This window comes from Loxodonta africana, chromosome 3 (assembly GCF_030014295.1).
Source record: "Loxodonta africana isolate mLoxAfr1 chromosome 3, mLoxAfr1.hap2, whole genome shotgun sequence".
Lineage (NCBI taxonomy): Eukaryota > Metazoa > Chordata > Mammalia > Proboscidea > Elephantidae > Loxodonta > Loxodonta africana.
Genome location: NC_087344.1, coordinates 80097861 through 80119699, shown reverse-complemented (window position 1 = coordinate 80119699; position 21839 = coordinate 80097861). Strand labels below are relative to the sequence as shown.

Here is a 21839-nt window from a genome sequence, read left to right as displayed (position 1 = left end):
AATTGATAAGATCATGTAGTTCCTGTCTTTTGCTTTATTTATATGATGGATTGCATTGATTGCTTTTCTAATGTTGAACCATCCTTGCATACCTCGTATGAATCCCACTTGGTCATGGTGAATTATTTTTTTGATATGTTGTTGAATTCTACTGGCTAGAGTTTTGTTGCGGATTTTTGCACCTAAGTTCATGAGGGATATAGGTTTGTAATTTTCTTTTTTTTTGTGGTCTCTGTACCTGGTGTTGGCATCAGGGATATGGTGGCTTCACAGAATGAGTTTGGGAGTATTCCATCCTTTTCTATGCTCTGAAATGCCTTTAGTAATAGTGGTGTTATCTCTTCTCTGAAAGTTTGGTAGAACTCTGCCATGAAGCTGTCCGGGCCAGTGCTTCCTTTTGTTGGGAATTTTTAAAATTATCTTTTCAATCTCTTCTTTTGTTATCAGTTTATTTAGTTGTTCTACTTCTGTTTGTGTTAGTTTACGCAGGTAGTGTGTCTCTAGAAATTCGTCCATTTCTTCGATTTCAAATTTGTTACGGTACAATTTTGCATAGTAATCTGATGTGATATCCAGTTATTTCACAGTTATTTCTTTTAATTTCAGTTGGGTCTGTTGTGATATTGCCCATCTCATTTCTTATTTGGGTTATTTGCCTCCTCTCCTGGTTTTTTTTTTTTTTTTTTTTTTTTGTCAGTTTGGCCAATGGTTTATCGATTTTGTTAATTTTTTAAAAGAACCAGCTTTTGGTCTTTTAACTCTGTCAATTGTTTTTCTGTTCTCTATTTCATTTAATTCTGCTCTAATTTTTATTGTTTGCTTTCTTCTGGTGACTGAGGGTTTCTTTTGTTGATCTCTTTCTATTCAAGTTGTAGGGATAATTCTTTGATTTTGGCCCTTTTTTTTAATGTGTGCATTTATTGCTATAAATTGACCTCTGAGTACTGCTTTAGCTGTGTTCCAAAGGTTCTGATAGGAATTGTTTTCATTCTCACTGGATTCTATGAATTTCTTTATTCCGTCCTTAATTTCTTCCATAACCCAGTCATTTTTGAGCAAGGCGCTGTTCAGTTTCCAAGTGTTTGATTTCTTTTCCCTGCTTTTTCTCTTATTGATTACTACTTTTATGGTTTTATGGTCAGAGAAGATGCTTTGTAATATTTTGATGTTTTGGATTCTGTTAAGGCCTAATATGTAGTCTATTCTGGAGAATGTTCCATGTGCACTGGAAAAGAAAGTATACTTGGCTGCTGTTGGGTACGGTGTTCTGTACACATCTATGAGGTCAAGTTGGTTGACTGTGGCATTTAGATCTTCTGTGTCTTTATTGAGCTTTTTCTGGATGTTCTGTCCTTCACCAAAAGTTTTGTGTTGAACTCTTCGACTATTATCGTGCAGCTGTCTATCTTGCTTTGCAATGCTGTTAGAATTTATGTATCTTGAAGCCATGTCGTTGGGTGCATAAATATTTAATATGGTTATATCCTCCTGGTATATTGTCCCTTTAATCATTATATAGTGTCTTTCTTTATCCTTTGTGGTGCACTTATCTTTAAAGGCTATTTTGTCAGAAATTATTATTGCTGCTCCTGCTCTTTTTTGATTGTTGTTTGCTTGATACATTTTGTTCCATCTTTTGAGTTTCAGTTTGTGTCTTCAAGTCTAAGGTGTGTCTCTTGTAGGCAGTATATAGACAGATCATGTTTTTAAATCTGTTCTGCCACTCTCTGTCTCTTTATTGGTGCATTTAGTCCATTTACATTCAGCATAATTGTGGATAGATATGAGTTTAGCTGTCACTTTGATGTCGTTTTTGCGTGTTTCTGAGTTTCTTTTTTCCACTAAAATTTTTGTGCTGAATAGTTTTTCTTTATATATTGTCTTTTTCTCTTTTTCATTGTTGCTGATTTTGTGTTTGCTGAGTATTTATTTATTTTTTATTTTGATGTGTAGGATTGTTATTCTCCTTTGTGGTTACCTTAATATTTACCCCTATTTTTCTAAGTTTAAGCCAAACTTTTATTTATGTCCTCTTGACTTCCTCTCTATATGAAAAATCTATGACTAAATTTTTTAGTCCCTCTTTATTGATTTAATGTTCTCATCTTTTACAAGTCACTAACTCTGACTTCCACTTCCTCAATCCTGCTCCTGTGACTTTCTATTGAGTTGTCTAATTCTGAAATTTTAATGTTAATCTTCTGAATTTCTGATTGCTGTCTGTCTATGGATTCTTGCAGCCTATTAAATTTTTCATTATGCTCTTGAATAATCTTCTTAATTTCCTCCACTGCTTTATCTGTGTGTTCCTTGGTTTGTTCTGCATTTGGCCTAATCTCCTTCCTGATCTCTTGAGGAGTTCTATAAATTAATCTTTTGTATTCTGCCTCTGGTAATTCCAGGAATACCGCTTCATCTGGAAGATTCCTCAATTCTTTGTTTTGAGACCTTGTTGAAGCAATCATTGTCTGCTTCTTTATGGGATTTGATACTGACTGTTATCTCTGAACCATCTGTAAGTTATTGTATTAATTTATTTTATGATTGCTTACTGTATCCTAGGTTCTTGCTTTGTTTTGTTTTGATGTGCCCAAATAGGCTGCTTGAGAGAGATAGTTTGATAATCTGTACCTTTGAAGCTCTAACATCCTGTCACCAGATGGCTAGAGCTGTTACCAGGTATATGAACCTAGGAGTTTATTCACTTTTCTTGTATGGATTCAGCTCAGGTGTCCAGGTAGTCAGTCACCAAGCATGTGGTGCAGGCTCCATCTGACAGCCTTAGAGGGGTAGGGGTGACTGGGGTAGGCACAGGTATCTGGTTGCAGCAGGGGGCTGTACTCTGAGGAAGGCAGGGGGCTGACAACCATCCCCCAAGTGTATGTGAGGTAAGTGCGTCCCTGCTCCCTACAGCACACAGGTGGGTGCGTTCTGCAGATGGACCAACCATGGGCACCCAATGCTTTTGGCCATAAGAACTGGGGGCACCACTTATCCTTGGACTCCTGTCATGGGTCACTAGGTGGCGTGGGTGGTTTCCCCAGTCATCAGGCCCCTGATGTACATAGCTGAAGACCCTGTTTAATAGGCAGAGCGGTGTCAAATGTCAGAAACCCACCTCTCCACCACACAGCTGAAACAGTTGAAGTCAGATCTGAGGCACATACACCACTGCAGTCTGCCAACAAGGGCCTAAGCTCCTGAAATGGGCCCACACAGGCCCATGCAGGGGTGAAAGGCATTCAAAGTCTATGGACCATTTGTGACTGGAGCCACTTCTGCCCTGAGTTCCTAGCTTAGGGGAGCCAGCAGATTATCTTTTCCCCAAATTGTGAATTTATTCCTTCTCCAAGGCCTGGAGAATGGTTCAGGGTACACAGCAGGACCTATCTCAGGCCCAGGGAATCAAAAGCCACTGAAGCTGGCTTGGGGCTGGGGGCATGGTATATTAGATGGACATATCTGTTGCTGAGAGTGCTGTTCTTCTCTGATTCCAGAGACGTGAGTAGACTGTGCAGCTCGATGTTTCTCCCTGAGGAACTCACATCCTGAATGCTGCCAGCCCCGTTGTGGTCATGCCAGGGGATCGTGCATGAGGGGCTCTGGTTCCTGCAGAGTCAGCGGCAGCAACTGCTAGCCACTTCTGAACCATTTTTCCCTCCCTCTGCTGCTCAGTCCAATTTCCTAACTTTGCCTTCAATGTTCGGGGCTCCTAACTTGTTGTATATATAATCACTTCACTTGTTTTTTTGGGTCTCTGCTGTAAGAGGGATTGCTGGAAGCGTATGACTACTCCACCATCTTGGCCCTGCCTCTAAATTTTGCTTTTTATATTTTGAGCCCATGGTATTGGGGTACACAAATTTAAAACCATAATACATTTTTGATGAAACAAACCTGTTACCAATACAAACTACCCTCTTTGTCTTTAATAGTCATTTTTTTTGTTTTAATGCCTGTAATATATTTATATCAGCTTTCTCTGTTAACCAAAAACAAAAAAAGCAGCAATATCCTCATATATACATCTTGCAGCACAAGAGCAAGTATAGCAGTAGATTAAATTCTTTGACATGCAATTGCTGGGTAAAAGGTTATGTGCAAATTATATTTGATCGATAATGACAGTGTCCTCAAAAGAGGTGGCAGCAATCACAATCCCACCAAGAGTTTATTAGTGCTTCCATAAGGACATCTTAAAACTTCAGTTTCTTTTGCTCTGTTATGGGGGTGCTGAGCTTCTTCGGACTGAAATGCGCACATGTGGTTATCAGTCTCCCTGCAAGACTGGTCTAGAAGGAAGCATTGCTGGAGAAGACTCACCTTGCTGATCTCTGTCAGGGACATGGCGATGCTGTAGAGTTGGTTCTTGCTGGTGCTGGCAATCAGGGTTTCCTCTGAAGGGCTGAAGCACAAGCAGAGAATTTCCTGTTTTTCAGACTGACTCGGGTCATTGCTCTGCAGGTCCACAGGAACCTACCCAATATACAAAGTGGCAATCAGTAACGTCCCCACACTGCTGGTGTGCCCTTGGGCTTTCAGAGCTCTCTCAGATACTCTCAACTTAGAGATTTCTAGACGAGGATGCTTCCTGGGATCTCCTGAGATGTGGAGAAGGGCTTGAGTCCCCTCTGGTTCTTTGGTTTTTAAACATCGCCATGTATTCACTTTTAAGTGATTACCAAAAAAGCAAACAAACAAACTCAAACCTGTTGCTGTTGAGCCAATTATGACTCACAGCGATCCTATAGGACAGAGGAGAACTGCCCCATAGGGTTTTCAAGGAGTGGCTGGTGGATTTGAACTGCCAACCTTTTAGTTACCAGTTAAGTGCTTAACCACTACATCACCTGGGCTCCCTTTAAGTGATTAGCAGCTGAATAATAAATACTTAGACAATCGGTGCCCTGCCTGGGTACACTGGATGGAGCTGGTCTAGCTCTTTCAGCATGAACGAATGAAAAGCTTTTCTGTGCTACATCCCCTTTGGAAAACTATGTTTTGTATGATTTCATCGGAATAAAAACATAAGGGCATGACCTCTTTGAATCAGAGACGTGTAAATATCATCAAACTATGCGTCTCAACCTGAGATCCCCCCTTAAAACAATCATTAGTTCAAATCCCACTCCCACCCACCACTCAGAGGCATGTGCTCACTTGGCACCAAGTACAACAGTATGTACTTCAGGCAGAAGAGGGGAAGATGGCAGCCCTTCTACCATGCAGGGTGGGTGGCAGGGCAGAGGAAAGAAAAGGGGTCACACAGATCCTGCCAGTAGCCTCTGAGAGGGCCTACAGTTCCTGAGCAGACATTTTAAAGTTAGATTTCCTTTTCCCTGCTATTTATCTTCTTCCATTAACAGTCAAACTTACTGAAAGGCTGGCCTGCATATACCATCTCTGTTCCCCTACCACCCACTCAGTTCTTAATTCCTTATGATTTGGCTTCTACTGTATCATTTATCGAAACTGTCCCTGTGAGGAGCAGCACTTTCTTATCACCAAAGCCAGACACTGCTGCTCAATTCCCATCTTCCTGACTTTCCTAGAGTCTGTATCCATGACAGCAGTACCCGCCTTCCTGGAGTCCAGAACACTGCATTCTTCCCTTCCTCTGCCTAGAGGGCTTTCTTCCTTGACAGCCCTAACTTTTCCTCATGAGGCCAACTCCCCCTGCTCTGCAAGGAGAGTGGGGCTCTGGGAAGCCACCTTGTTATGGACTGAATTGTGTTCCCCCCAAATACATGTTAGAATTCTAATCCCTATACCTGTGGATATAACCTCATTTGGGAATAGGGTTTGTCATAAATCTAATAATTTCTGAGTTATAAAAAGGGTAGATTGGACATAGAAGCAAAGACAAACAGGAGGCGGGGTGTGGAGACAGATGCCACGTGAAAACTGCCAAGGAACTGAGGAACACCAGGGCTGCAGAAGCTCAAAAAGCCAAGGATATTCCCCCAGAGCCTTCCCTATAGCTGATGGCCTATGTTCAGACTTCTAGTCTCCTAAACTGTGAGCAAATAAATTTCCATTCTTTAAAGCCAACTACTTGTAGTATTTCCATTACAACAGAACTAGTAAACTAAGATACTCCTCTGATCCCCCTGGGCAGGGTGGGTGTTGATATTCTCTAAATGCACCCATAGCACCTGGGGCTCCCTCTGTTCACATTTATCACACTGTATAAAGTAGAATGGCACCCCTCAGACTGAGGACCTTCTCTGTTTTGTACTCTGCTGTATCTCAAACCAAAAATAAACCCATTGCCATTTGACAGAGCAGAACTGTCTCATAGGGTTTCCAAGGAATGCCTGGTGGATTTGAACTGCTGACCTTTACTGGATAGCAGCCATAGCTCTTAACCGCTGTGCTACCAGGGTTTCCCTGCTATATCCCAGTACTTACAAAGTGCCTGGCACGTGGTAGGCACTCAGTGAATGAATGGACGTTGGCTTGCTGCTCTCCTCCAGAGACAGTGAGCTCCTTGAGGTCCATTTCTGATTCACTTATCTCAGCTACCCAGCATGGAGCCTGTCCTGAGGTGGGTGTACAGTAGACATTTGTTGAATGAATGAATGAGCAAATGGATGACCAATACCTCTCAATGTCCTCTGCAGGGTTTTCTTCTTGTATCAGTCCCTAAATTAGGAACTGCAAAATTCTGTCCTGAGTCCTCCTTTTTTTCTCTCTCTGTATCATCTCTCGGAGCCCTGGTGGTGCAATAGTTCAGAGCTCTGCTGCTAACCAAAAGGCTGGCAGTTTGAATCTACCAACTGCTCCTTGGAAACCCTATGGGTCAGCTCTACTCTGTCCTATAGGGTTGCTATGAGTCAGAATCGACTCAATGGTAATGGGTTTGGTAGTATTTATCTCTCATCGTGTTTACCCAATATGAAGATTTCAATAAAAACATAATAGTACTAAAGATAATTACAGTGATAAATACTTAAAATATTAAAATTAAAGCAGCAGTTACGTGCCAGGCATAATGCTAAGCACTATATGTACACACATTCTATATTGTTGTTAGGTGCTGTTGAGTCAGTTCCGACTCATAGTGACCCTACGTATAACAGAATGAAACATTGTCTGGTACCGCACCATCCTCACAATTGTTATGTTTAAGCCCACTGTGGCAGCCACTGTGTCAATCCATCTCATCCAGGGTCTTCCTCTTTGTCGCTGACCCTCTAATTTACCAAGCATGGTGTCCTCCAGGGACTGGTCCCTCCTGATAATGTGTTCAAAGAATGTAAGATGAAATCTCTCCATCCTCACTTCCGAGGAGAACTCTGGCTGTATTTCTTCCAAGACAGGCTTGTTTGTTCTTCTGGCAGCCCACAGTGTATTAAATATTCCACCAGCATCATAATTCAAAGGCATGAATTCTTCTTCAGTCTTCCTTATTCATTGTCCAGCTTTTGCATATATATCAGGCAACTGAAAATACCATGGCTTGGGTCTGGTGCACCTTAGTCCTCAAAGTGACATCTTTGCTTTTTAATACTTTAAAGAGGTCTTTTGCAGCAGATTTGTCCAGTGCAACATGTCCTTTGATTTCCTTACTGCTGCCTTCGTGGGCATTGATTGTGGATCCAGGTAAAATGAAATCCTTGGAAATGTCTATCTTTTCTCCATTTATCATGATGTTGCTTACTGGTTCAATTATGAGAAGTTTTGTTTTCTTTATGTTGAGGTGTAATCCATACTGAAGGCTGTGGTCTTTGATCTTCATCAGAAGTGCTTCAAGTCCTCTTCACTTTCAGCAAGCAAGGCTGTGTCATCTGAGTATCACAGGTTGTTAATGAGTCTTCCACCAATCCTGATTTTTCTTCATATAGTCCGGCCTCTCAGGTTATTTGCTCAGCATACAGATTGAATAAGTATGGTGAAAGGATGCAACGCTGATGCGCACCTTTCTTGATTTTAAACCACACATTATCCCCTTGTTCTGGTCAAATGACTGCCTCCTGGTCTATGTATAGGTTCCACATGAGCACGATTAAAGTATTCTGGAATTTCTGTTCTTCATAATGTTATCCATAATCTGTTATGATCCATACAGTCAAATGCGTTTGGATAGTCAATAAGACACAGGTAAACATCTTTCTGGTATTCTCTTCTTTCAGCCAAGATCTATCTGACATCAGCCATGATGTCCCTCCTTCCAAATCCTCTTCTGAATCTGGCTTGAATTTCTGGCAGTTCCCTGTCAATGTATTGCTGCAACCACTTTTGAATGATCTTCAGCAAAATTTTACTTGCGTGTGATATTAATAATATTGTTTGATAATTTCTGCATTCTGTTGGACCACCTTTCCTTGGAATAGGCACAAATATGGATCTCTTCCAGTCAGGTGGCCAGCTAGCTGTCTTCCAACTTTCTTGGCACAGATGAGTGAGCACCTCCAGCACTGCATCTGTTTGCTGAAACATCTCAATCGGTATTCTGTCAATTCCCGGAGTCCTGTTTTTCGCCAGTGCCTCCAGTGCAGTTTAGACTTCTTCCTTCAATACCGTCAGTTCTTGATCGTATGCTACCTCCTGAAATGGCCAAATGTAGACCAATACCCTGCTGGTATTTGAAATACTGGTGGCAAAGCTTCCAGTATCATAGTAATATGCAAGCCACCACAGTATGACAAACTGACAGGCGTGTGGTGGATATTATATCATACATATATACAAATGCATTATATATATATACATTTAAAATTTTATTAATCTTTCCTCTGAGGAAAGTTTCTTTGTTTAAATATGAGAAAATGAGGATCCAGGGAAGCTAAGTAAGGTGTTCAAGCCTATGCAGCTGGAACTGGTAGAACGTTAACTGCTCTAAGATGTGGCTTCTCTATTTACCTCCATGCAAATGTCTCCTAAACTCATTTCTGGCCTTCACCTCATTCCTAAAGTCCAAATCCACGTTTCCAGCTGCTTCACTTTGTTTGAATCTCTGCTCAGATGCCAACTTCCTCATTGACCACTCCCTGTCCTCTTCCTAGTTTTATTTTTTCTCAGTATTGATCACTATCTGACAATCAGTTACAGCATTCGTTTGCTTGTTGACTGAGCTCTAAGGCACAGGAGGGCAGGCTCCTAGTGTTTGGTTCCCAACTGAATCCCTGGCAGCTAGCACAAAGCTCCCCCACTCCGAAGTTGCCATCGAGTCAATTCTGACTCATAGCAACCCTATAGGATAGAGTAGTACAGCCTCAAAAGGTTTCCAAAGAGCAGCTAGTGGATCTGAACTGCTTACTTTTTGGTTAGCAGCGGACCTCTTAACCACTGTGCCATGAGGGCTCCAGCACAGAGCCCAGGACATAGCAAACACTCCCTAAGTATTTGTTAGATGAGTAAACAAATAGAATCAATTTCTTTATGGGCTAAGAATACTCACAATACTTTCCACCTCTTTTCCACAGTCCATGCTCACTTCACTCCTAACCTAATTTCTCTCTCTCTATCACCTTTTCCAAGCCATCCCCCCTCTAAGCCTAGTTGCCATCCTGGGGAGCTCTGTATCTCTGGCTGCCTATGTCCATTCAGAGACAAGTCCTGTAGATTAAGCCTTCACGAAGGCTCTTTCCTTTCCCACTTCTCCTGCTACTAATTGCCTTATCCTAGGACCTAATTATTTCTTGGTTTCAGTATCAAAAAAGCCTCTTAACTGATTCCTAATCACAGCAATAATAACTACTATCATTTATTGAACACCAAGCGCCAAGACGGCCCTGTGCTTTACATACGCTGCCCTTTCATCCCTTCGATGACCATGAAGGGTGGGTCATTTTCTCAATGAAGAAGTTCAAATTTCCCTAGGTTCAGCAACTCTTCTCAAGTCACTCAGCTAATATGTGGCAGAGCGAAATCTGACTCATTCTGAAGGCCGTGCTTTTAAGTACTTCATGTCCAAGGCCCCTAAAATCACCTTGACTACATATCACTGGAAACGCTGGTGGCGTAGAGGTTAAGTGCTACAGCTGCTAACCAAAAGGCTGGAAGTTTCAATCTACCAGGCTGCTCCTTAGAAACTCTATGGGGCAGTTCTACTCTGTCCTAAAGGGTTGCTAAGAGTTGGAATCGACTTGATGGCAACAGGTTTTTTTTTTTTTAGACGTATCACTGGCAGATTACTTTTCTTAAGCATTAGTGCTTCTCCACTTAAAAACCTTGCAGGTTGTCTGCTGAGTTACATACATACCCCCCAGTCTGACATTAGAGATCTTTCACCAGCTTAAAAAGAATCAGTTGCCATTGAGTTGACTCCTACTTATGGTGACCCCATGTGTGTCAGAGTAGAACTCTGCTCCTAAAGATTTTCAGTGGCTGATTTTTTGGAAGTAGATTGCCAGGCCTTTCTTTCAAGGTGCCTCTGGGTGGACTTGAACTTCCAACCTTTTGGTTAGTAGCCAGGGACTCCTTCATCAATTTTAGCTCCCATCTTCTGCCTTCAAGTGACTTCAGTCCCTTCAACACTAGAGAACAGAACATTTCCAAAACATACCACCTGCCCCCTCAGTGATGCCTTTGCTTATGCTGTTCCCTCCATTTGGAATTCCTAATCTGTATCTTCCTGTCAAATAGTATCCATGTTCTAAGACTCTTCTCAAAGATCATCATCAAATATCTTGAGGCATTCCTGATTCTTCCCCCACCAGATATGATCTCTCTCCACAGGTTTGTATCATTTACTCCACAAGCATTTATTGAATGCTTACTATGTGCCAAGTATTATCCTTGGCATTAAATATCAACATACATCATAGTAATATAATGTGTGTGTGTGTATGTGTGTATGTATGTATGTGTAGCATCAGGATTGGAGGAAGACTAATTAACAACCTGTGATATGCAGATAATACAACCTTACTTGCTTAAAGTGAAGAGGACTTGAAGCACTTACTGATGAAGACCAAAGACTATAGCCTTCAGTATAGATAACATTTCAACATAAAGAAAACAAAATCCTCAAAACTGGACCAATAAACAACATTCTGATAAATGGAGAAAAGATAGACATTGTCACGGATTTCATTTTACTTGGATCCAACAATCAACACTCATGTAAGTACCAGTCAAGAAACCAAAGGATGTATTGCATTGGACAAATATGCTGCAAAAGATCTCTTTAAAGAATTAAAAAGCAAAGATGTCACTTGGAGGACTAAGGTGTGTCTGACCCAAGCCATGGTATTTTCAGTTGCCGCATATGTATGTGAAAGCTGGACAATGAATAAGAAGCTGGACAACCAAAGAAGAATTGATGCATGTGAATTATGGTGTTGCCAAAGAATACTGAATATGCCATGGACTGCCAGAAGAATGAACAAATCTGTCTTGGAAGAAGTACAGCTGGAATGTTCCTTAGAAGCAAGGATGGTGAGACTTGGTCTCACTTACTTTGGACACACTATCAGGAAGGACCAGTTCCTGGAGAAGTACATCATGCTTGGTAAAGTAGAAGGTCAGTGAAAAAAAGGAAGACTCTGGACGAGATGGACTGACACAGTGGCTACAACAATGGGCTCAAACTTAATAGCAACAATTATGAGGATGGTGCAGGACTGGCAGCATTTTGTTTTGTTGTACGTGGGGTTGCTATGAGTCAGAATCAACTTGACATCACCTAACAACCAAGGACTCACTGGGTGGTACAAACGGTTAAGAGCTCAACTACTAACTGAAAGGTTGGTGATTCAAATCCCCCCAGATCAACTCAAAAGAAAGGCCTGGCAATCTGTTGCCAAAAGATCACAGCCATGAAAACCCTAAGGAGTGCAGTTCTACTCTGCAACATATGGGGTTGCCGTGAATTGGAATTGACTCCCTGGCAACTAATATATATAACCAATGGGCATACTAAGGCTCAAAGAGAGAATAAAATTTGCCAAAGTTCTCTTGCAGGTTTCAAACTGAGATCTTCCTAATTCCAAACCCCAATTCTCCACCTCATCCTAAAGGACAGATAGCCCAAGTCACCATTGTGCTCAGTGCTACGGTCCCTCTAATCCCCATCACACTCCTGTCAGAGCACTGTGGCTGGAGAACAAATGGCAATAGGCACCCAACTCTGCTTCTTCCTCCTCTCCTTACCTGGATTTCCCTGCTCTCACGGTAAAAATCCTTGTCTTCCAGCTTCTCAAACAGCAGAACTCTCCCTGGCCCAGCAGAACAGGCAAATCCCTTTGAATAGACCACAATGGCAAACACCTGGGGCAGGGTCAGCTGGCTGTGGGTACTGCTCTGTGCAACCTGTTCAAAGGAAGGGACTGGGGAACTGGGTGGTGGAAATTCGATCAGGCTGGAAAAGGAAAACAGCGTATAAAATTTACAGAGACAATCCCAAGGAGATGAATTCTGCTAGGGATGAGAAAGAAGGGCTATGCCTGGGGCAGGGGAAACCACCCAGTGTGATCCTTTTCCCATAATCAAATACTACCCTACCCACTACCTACTGCCATGGAGTTGATTCTGACTCCTAGCGACCCTAAAGGACAGAGCAGAACTGCCCCACAGGGTTTCCAAGGAGCACCTGGTGGATTTGAACTGCTGACCTTTGGTTAGCAGCTGTAGCTCTTAACCACTACACCACCAAGTTTTCCAACACTACACTAGTGGCCTGGAAATGCTATGCAGAATTCAAAGAGAGAAGACTGGAAACTTATATATTTATTTGAGAGTCTCACAACCTTGTGGTTCACTATTATTGTTACTGTCTCCACTTGGTTATTGAGAAAAAGTAGCTTAAAGGGGTTGAATTTCTAAGGTCACACAACTAGTTAAGTGGCAGAGCTGAGATTTGAATCCAGGTTTTTCCATTTTCACTGATTCATTCATTCAACAAACATTCATCGGAGTTATACTGTGTTATCAGCTCTACGGGACAACGGTAAATAAGATTAAAAGTTTCTGACCTCAGAAACTCAGTATCTAGGGAAAAGACAATGACAAGACCATGTGAAAAGGTGTGTTGGGGGAAGCCAGTCAGCAGCTGAGAAGGACCTTCTGAGGACAGTTATGAAGGAGGTACACCCATCTGAGGTGAGTGAGTCTGAGCTGCCAGCTGAGACATGAAGGACCAACAGGAATTTGTCAGGTATGTGTATGCGCTGGGGTGGGAGGACAGAGAGAATGGCAGGTGACCAAGCCCAAAAGCAAGTGAGGGCACAGGGCAGTCAGGGAACCAAAAGAGAGTGTGGTGGACAGAGGCAGGAGCGAATGCTTGAGATGTAAAGAAGGAGCAGGGCTGCAGGAACATGTGGGCCAAGTTAAGGAGTTCTGGTTTTATTCCTGGAGCCCTGGACCCACTGAAGGATTTGCAACAGAGTAAACTGGAGAACGGCGGAGGGACTCAAGAGGAAGCTCTTACACAAGTATGACCAAAAAAAAAAAAAAAGATGCCCGTGGTAAGGGGGATGGTGAAAACTGGGTGGACTGGAAGTTATTGAGGAAGATGAATGGATGGTATGCCACTGCGGTTAAGGGCTTGGGCTCTGGAGTCAGACACATCTGGGTTTGAATTCTGACCTTGCCACTTAACAGTGCTGTGCTCCTGGGTAAGTCACTTTGTCTCTCTGAGCCTCGGTTTTCTTGTCTATAAAATGGGCATGATAATAATGTATACTACATAACGTTGCTGGAAGACTCAAATGAAGATACATATAAAATGCGTAAAGCGGTGTCTGTTACATATAATGGTACATTCCAGTATGTGGGAGATATGATTATTATCGGTTGTAGTAGAGGTAAAATTGACGACCCCTTCCTGAGTCCCCATTTTACTCTATATGACTCTATCAGATTTACCTATCATATTTCCTTGCACTTCTTTGTTGGTCTTTTCCTCCTACTGAATTGTAAGGTCCTTCAGGACCTGTATCCCCAGAACCTATCAAGATGCTTGGTGCACTGCAAAGGCTCGATGGACATTTACTTAGCTGATTCAGTAAATTAGGGAGCCACTTGAAAACATATTTTTTAAAAAACTATGATTTTGAAGATTGTTCTTACTAAAATACGATATGAAGTTAGGTAGAAATAAAAAGAACTGATCATAACTGTAATAACTGTAAAATTTGTCCTTGAATGTAGACAAAAAAGGCAGAAGGAAAATGAAAATAGTTGACTCTTAGGGTAGAGGAGTTAGGAGGGATTTTTAAAGAATGCTATTTTCTGTACAATGAATATATTTTTACGAGGGAACCAGCCCAGAGGAGTCCCATTACCTCTCTGATTCCCGGATCATATCCATGTTCTTCACATCACTAGTGTGTTCCTTGACCATTATATTTGTCTCCCAGCGTTGATCTCCAGATTCAAAAAGGAAGAGTCTGCCTGTATCAGTGCCAACGATAATCTTGTCATCGGACACCCAAGCATGGGACAGATAGTTTTGGGGTTCTCCTCTCTGAAAATTGGTTTGCTTCAGGGTTCCCTCTGCAAAACGGAGTAGCTTAAAAATCCCATTTCCAGTGACACAAACCTGAGTGTTATCCTGGGGATTGAAGCTCACCTGCACAAAGTGAGAGAAAAAAAGAAAAAGATTCATAAAACTAACCTTGAAGGAATTAGTTCCCATTTGTATTTATTTCAGGTAATTCAGGGCATCATTTAACTTCACTAAATTATGTAAATTTGATTTCATATTTGATAAAGGCACAGACAGATATCTGTTATATTTGCAGAGCCCTTGGATCTTAAAGTAAGATGCCTACAAAAGTTTTCCTACAAAGGTCAAAAAGCAGGATGAGGAAGTGTTGACAATAGTCAAACTCTGCCAGCAAAACGCAATGACGAAAGGAAGGCACAACACCTAGGGATGCTGTGCTTCTGTTAAGGATGATGGAAAAAACTGGGGAAAAGTTGTGATGATAGTTCAACAATATGATGAACATATGTAATGTCAATGAACTGTAAATCTGAAGCTTGCTGAAAAGACAGTTTTGTTACCTATGTACTTACAATAAAAAAATATATATTACATATACGTACATACGTATATACACACACACATATATACATATATATACACACACACATACAGCCAGGATGCTCCTTGTAAGCCAGGATGGCGAGACTTTGTCTTATATACTGTCACAGATTGAATTATGTCCCCTGCAAAACATCTGCATCAACTGGGCTGGGCCATGATTCCTGGTATTGTGTGAGTGTGTGATTTTCCTATATGTTGCAAATCCTGCCTCTGTGATGTTAATGAAGGAGGATGGGCAGCAGTTGTGTTAGTGAGGCAGGACTCAATCTATAAGATTGGATTATGTCTTGCGCAAATCTCGAGACAGAAAAGAGAGGTGAGCAGAGAGAAAGGGGGACCTCACACCATCAAGAAAGCAGTGCTGGGAGCGCAGCGCTCCTTTGGACCCGGGATCCCTGTGCAGAGAAGCTCCTAGTCTGGGGGAAGACTGATGAAAAGGCCTACCGAGAGACAAAGCCTTCCCCTGGAGCTGATACCTGGAATTTGGACTTTTAGCCTACTTTACCGTGAGAAAATAAACTTCTCTTTGTTAAAGCCATCCACTTGTGGTATTTCTGTTATAGCATCACTTCATGACTAAGACACATACTTTGGCCAAGTTAAAAGGAGGGACCAGACCCTGAAGAAGGACATCATGCTTGGTAAAGTGGAGGTTTAGAGAAAAAGAGGAGGACCCTCAAGAAGCTGGACTGACATAGTGGCTGCAACAACGGGCTCAAGCATAATAGTCATCATGAGGATGGTGCAAGACCAGGCAGTGTTTCATTCTGTTGCACACAGTGTTGCTATGAGTCAGAACCGACTCAACAGCTCCTAACCTAACAAGCATCAACAATAAAAATGCAATAATGGCTCAGTTGGAAGTACAGGAAAGTGAGGGTCTGGCAGGTTTATGTAGCTCTGTCCAGGGAGAAAGGAACCACATGTTGGGGCATGCTATGTGGTCTCCTACCAACTCCTTCTATGACAGTACTTACCCCAGTGTGCAGTAATGGGAAGTCAGCTTATTGCCCTTGCGAGGCGGTGATAGCCCTCGCTAGGCACTCAACACTCTTCCTCTACTCCATAGGTGATAGGGCCTATGGCTTTTTCATCTCTGTACTCCCAGTGCTAGGCTCACAGTGGGCATCTGATAACTGCATTGAATCTACTTGAGAGGGCATATCCTCTACTCTGAGTAAGAATGCTGTATTCGACCTCACCAGAGATAACCTGTATTTACCTGCCTTTTGCCTGACTCTCATTACCAATATCATTTCTCCAGTTCTCTGTTCCTAAAGAGGGAATACACTGGATAAATGATGCAGGTGTTCTAGTTGTGACATGCTGGTTTATACATCAGCCTCTTGTGAGTTGAATAACTGAGTCTATGCCTAAGAGACTGGTTAGCTAGACTCTCTGAAAACGGAGAGGAATGAGTTCTTGAACTTTAAACCCAACTACTAGATCCTAGACTGGTGTGACTGCACCAAGATATAATCTTGGAACCCCCTATCTAAGCTGTCAGCCAGCTTCCTAACGGAACTTCTTCATTTTACCCTTAAACCACAATAGAAAATTCTGCTTCCCATGCCACTGCTTCCTAAACAGCTTCTTAAAGATCTATCATTTCCATATTATATCCTGAAATCTTCCCACTGCCCAGCAAAGTTGTTGGAAAGAGGCCAAGACCAGGATGAGATAGTGACTTCTATCAACTCAATACCTCTGGGCCCGACCTGTGACCAGAAGTGGGTCAGAGTAAAGAAGGCAGGAACTGGAGTCGGGAAATATGGGTTCCATTCCTGGCTATGCTAATTCATTACCTCTGTGGTCTTGGGTGAGCTAACCTCTCAGAGTCTCAGATTCCTCATCTGTGAAATGGGGGTAATAATAGTAGTACTTACCTTATATGATTGTTCTGAGACTAAATTAAAAAATACATATAAAAATGAGCACACTTCTTGATACAGAGAAAGCTTTCAATGAAAGACAGCTCTTACTATTCTTCATAATCTGCTCGATACTTGCTGTGCTAGGAGATACCTGGTAGACAGCGTTGTTCTGAGTGTCGGTTCTAACAATGGCCATTACTTTCTGTTTTTCCCACAGCCAGTAGACAAGGTTTGACTCTGGAGTTGATGTCTGAGCCAACAGGTATTTGGAGTCTGGAGAAAAAGCCATGCTAATAAATCTCTGAACTGGAAAGTCAAAACTATTAAGGATTTTGCGCTTCCGGCAAGGGATGGATGACAGTTCATAAATGGTGATGACAGGTTTTTCTTGCACAGTCTCGGAGATGGCGAGGTATCGCCGATTGGGACTGATGGCCAAGGCCAACATGCCTTGACTCTTTTCTGAGCCTGCAAACAGAAAAGAAAGGGGATGACAAGGGAGATCATCCTTTAACCAAAAAGAACCAGGCACAGTAGTGGAGAAAGGTGTACAAAACAGCTAAGTATCAATTGCTGGCAGCCCCTTGGCACAACACTGTCTTATGAAAATGAGTATAAGAAGGCCAAGGTGGGAGGGGCAGTGAGGGAATGATTCCTGAAGAAGGATGAGGAGGAGGTAACTAGGCTGGGGTGGGGTGAGATGGCAGGAGGAGCTTGAGCCAAGGTGTGGACATGAGAAAGCACAGCATGGTGGGAAAACTGCTAACAGTGGGATATTGCTGGAACACAGCATGAGTTAGGGGTGACTGGAGATGGCTCTAGAGAGGGCAACAGGACCAGATCATAGAGGCCTTTATGCCTTGAGTGGCCAGCACTCAACACTCTTCCTCCACTCCAGAGGATAGGATGAGAACTACGGGGTTCCTCAGCCTCCCTCCCAGTTAGGTGGTCTACATGACATTCTGGCCGTGGAAAGGATGCAGGAGTCTGCTGGAGTGGCTTTATGGTAAAACTGTGCTTTCTTAAAAACTAGGGACAGATGCGTTCTACCTTCCTTTTTCTGGAATACTAAGGTGATGCCTGGCGTCACAGTAGTCATCTTGCAGCTAAAAGGTGACAAGCACGAGAACAAAAGCTGTGGTCATCTAGAAAGCACAGGCTGAGGCAAAGATTAAAAAGCAAATACTTTTTTTTGAGAAATGGGCCACATTATGATTTTGTGGGCTCTAGGCACTTTTGCTTTCATGGACTTTATACAAATATGAAAAATTTTATAACTGCATTGATATAAAAAGGACTATAATCCAAGTTGAATTCATTATTATGTGTTCATTATTCTAATTTTAAAATAAAATTAAAACATTTTCTTGGTCCTCTAAAAGTATTGTGGGCTCTAGGCACTGTGCTTACTAGCTTAGTGGATAAGTCAGCCCTGGTTGCAAACTCAGGGCAGGGAGGGTGAAGCAGGCTCAGGTACCGAAAGATGGGACACCAAGCTGCTATTTCACAACAAGCTGCAGAGAGATGCAGTGAGTCACTCGGCTGGCATGTACACCCAGCACATGGGACTTCTCTGGAAGGGCTGCAGAAAGAAATTCAGCCTCAGAGAAGAACCCAGGTTCTGGATCACCAAGGTCCATGGACAAGGGTTACGACTTCACTGGGGAGGCAAATGGGACATCACTGAAAAATTTTAAGATGGGTCAAATGTGTTTTAGAAAGATCCTGCTGGCAGTTGTGTGGAAGACAGTCGTGGAGGTAAGGAAACCAGCCAGCAAGTCATTTCAAAAAGTCAGAGAGGGTGGTAGCAGTAAGAAATGTGTAGGCGCAATAGGAACCGAGAAGAGGGGACGACTGGATGGAGAAACGCTGAGAGGTAAAATCAGTGGGACTCAGCGACTGCCTGGAAGAGGGTGTGGAGTAAGAGAAGAGTAATGAATGGCATTTAGGTTCCCATGCATGTGACTGGGAGTAGTGGTGACAGCTGTGGCAGGATACAGGCTAAGAACTTAGGAGTGATGGTAAAGATTTCTTCCATTGTTTTTAGCTTAAAACAGCCCATTCAAAGATTTGATATTTATGTATTTGTGTTTATTCGATTCCGGTTTTTATGATTTGATTTTTTTACACTTAAGCCTTTAATCCATCCCAGGCTCATTACGTAAAGTGAGGATCTAGACAGTTTCCCATTTCCCAAATATCTAACCAGTTGTCCTAGCACTGATTTCTAATGCCGTTTTTATGATATATTAAATTCACATATTTACATACATACTATTTGGTTTCTGGTATATTTATAAAATTGCCCTGGTGGTTTGGCTGCAAACCGAAAAGTCAGTGGTTCGAACACACCAGCTGCCCCACAGGAAACAGCTGTGGCAGTCTGCTGCTAAAAAGATTACAGCCTTAGAAACCCTGTTAGGGCAGTTCTACTTCGTCCTATACGGTCAATACGAGTCGGAATCAACTCCATGGCAATGGGTTTGGTTTTTGGTTGGTATATTTATATAAGGGTCACATTGTTTTTGTAACCATACCTTCATCGTGTGTTTGAAAATCACAAAGTAGGGTCTTAAAGAAACAGAGATAGGAGAAAGGAAATGATAAATTTAATTTTGGATATATTGTGTGTTCACATGGTGGAACATTCAGGTAAAGAGGTCAAGCAGGCAGTTGGATATGATTGTAAAGCTAAGGAGACAGGCTGGGACTGAAAACACAGATTTGAGGGAAAAGTCATGAAAAACTGTGAGCATAGATGAGATTGCTTAGAGGAGGCAAAGGAAAACTGCTCACTCCCAATCTTTGTGCCAAGGTCATACTTGGCATAGCATTTATCCTAGCATTTGTATAGTCCTACTCATTTGAACAAGGAGTCCTTGAGATGGCGCAAATGGTTAAGTGCTCAACTACTAACTAAAATTTGGCAGTTTGAACCAGTTTGAACCCACCCAGAGGTGTCTCGGGAAACAGGCCTGGCGATCTGCTTTCAAAAGGCCGCAGCCTTGAAAACTCTATGGAGCAGTTCTATTTGGTAAACAGGGGGTCACCATGAGTTGGAATCACTCAATGGCAACTAACAACAACTAATTTGAATACATCCTAGTTTGCATTACAATACTGCACATTCCTGGAGGGCAGGAGCCATTGGAGCTTATCTACTTGTCTGCCTGCCTGCCCACCCATCTATCTTATCTACCTACCTACCTACCTACCAACCTACCTACCTTTCATCTATCTATTTATTAAATTCAGTCAACAGTGCCTGGCACTTTACTGATTGGTTTTAGAGTCTGTAAAATGCTTTTGTGTTGTTTTAACCCAGTTGATGACTCTCTCTTTGTGATGGTTAATTTTATGTGTCAACTTCTCTAGGCTATGGTTCTTAGTAGTTTAGTCAAAACACTGTTCTAGTTGCTATCATGGAGTAGTTACATGTGATTAATTACTGAAGGTAGAGCAGATTACCTTCCATAATGCAATACAATGTAATGTAGTCAATCAGTTGAAGTCATACCAGTGTAGCGTAGATCCTAAACCTAATCACTTCTGAGTTATAAAAAGACTGGACAGGACACAAAGACACACATACACACGAGGGAAGACAGATGAAACCTGCGGATCATCTATAAGCAAAGAACACCAAGGATCTCCAGCAGACACCACACTTGGAGAGAGGCTCACTGAAGGAATCTACACAGCCGGGATCCTGATTTGGACTTTCAGCCTCCAGAACTCTAAGAAAATAAATTTCTGTTCTTTAAAACCACTCACTTGTGGTATTTCTGTTACAGAAGCACTAGGTAACTAAGACCATCCTCCCTGAAACGTGGATTTTCTCCTATCTTTTTGGCCACTCCTTCAAAACCTCTTTTGCTGGTTCTTCCTCATTTTACCAGCACTAAATATAGGAGTACTCCCAGACCTCACTCTTTAGGCCCCTTCTCTTTTATAAATATATTCACTCCCTAGGGAATCTAATCCATTCTAATGGCTTTAAATTTCATCTATATGCTGAAGACTCAACCTTCTATCAGCAGCCTGGACCTCTCTCCCTTGAATCCAGACCTTGTATCAAACTGCTTACCTGACATCTCCATTTGAATATCTAGTAGGCATCTCAATCTTGACATGTCCAAAACTAAGCTCCTGATTTTCTCCACAGAACTTGGTTCTCCAGCAGCCTTTTCTATCTCAATTAAGAGTAACTCCATTCTTCCATTTGTTCAGGCCAAACACCTTAGTTCTTCTTTTTCTCTTCCACCCCACATGCAGGAAATTTCTATGAAGAAATGTCCCCTCTACTTCAAAACTAAATAATTCAGGATGTGACCTCTTCTCACCATCCCAATTGCCTGGCACCACCTCACTCTAAGCTATCATCTTCTCTCGCCTGGATTATTGTAACATTTTCAGAACTGGTCTGCCTGTTCCTTCTCTTTTCCCTCCTTAAGTCTACTCCCTGTCTGGCAGCCAGAATGAACCTGTTAGAACATAAGTCGGATGATACTACTTTGCTCAGAATCTTCCCATGGCTTCTCATCTCACAGTTAGGAGCATATGACCTACAAACCCTATGTGATACATTGCTTCCCGTTATTTCCCTGCCTCACCTCTTGCTCCCCACAACGCTGTACACTCCACTCCAGCCACACTGGCCTCTTTGCTATTCTCCCAACACACTAAGCACCCTCCTAACTCAGAGCTTTTGTTATTCTCTTTGCTACACAACCTGCCCTCACCCATATCAGCATGGCAAGCTCTTTTACTTTCTTCAGTCTTAGTTTAAACATATCTTACTGTATTTTTATGCAAATAACTCACATGGATTATGTTTTTCTGCCTACTGCCCCTCCCCCATTTTCGTAGGTGCGCTATGCTAATTTTTTAACATGTTGCTGTAAAAAATTAGCGTAGCATGCTTACAAAAATACCTGGTGGGAGGTGCTGTTGGCAAAAAAAAAAGG

The 21839-nt window shown here is 42.2% G+C and overlaps 1 protein-coding gene across 1 annotated transcript in view; it reads right to left on the bottom strand.

Moving 5' to 3' along the window:
* The window catches only part of CFAP57 (cilia and flagella associated protein 57), a 115245-nt gene that overhangs the window by 90223 nt on the left and 3183 nt on the right, over positions 1-21839 (bottom strand). The window contains 4 exon segments of the mRNA XM_023554611.2: positions 4324-4476; positions 12100-12307; positions 14232-14518; positions 17024-17340. Coding sequence (XP_023410379.2) covers positions 4324-4476; positions 12100-12307; positions 14232-14518; positions 17024-17340 — 965 coding nt within the window.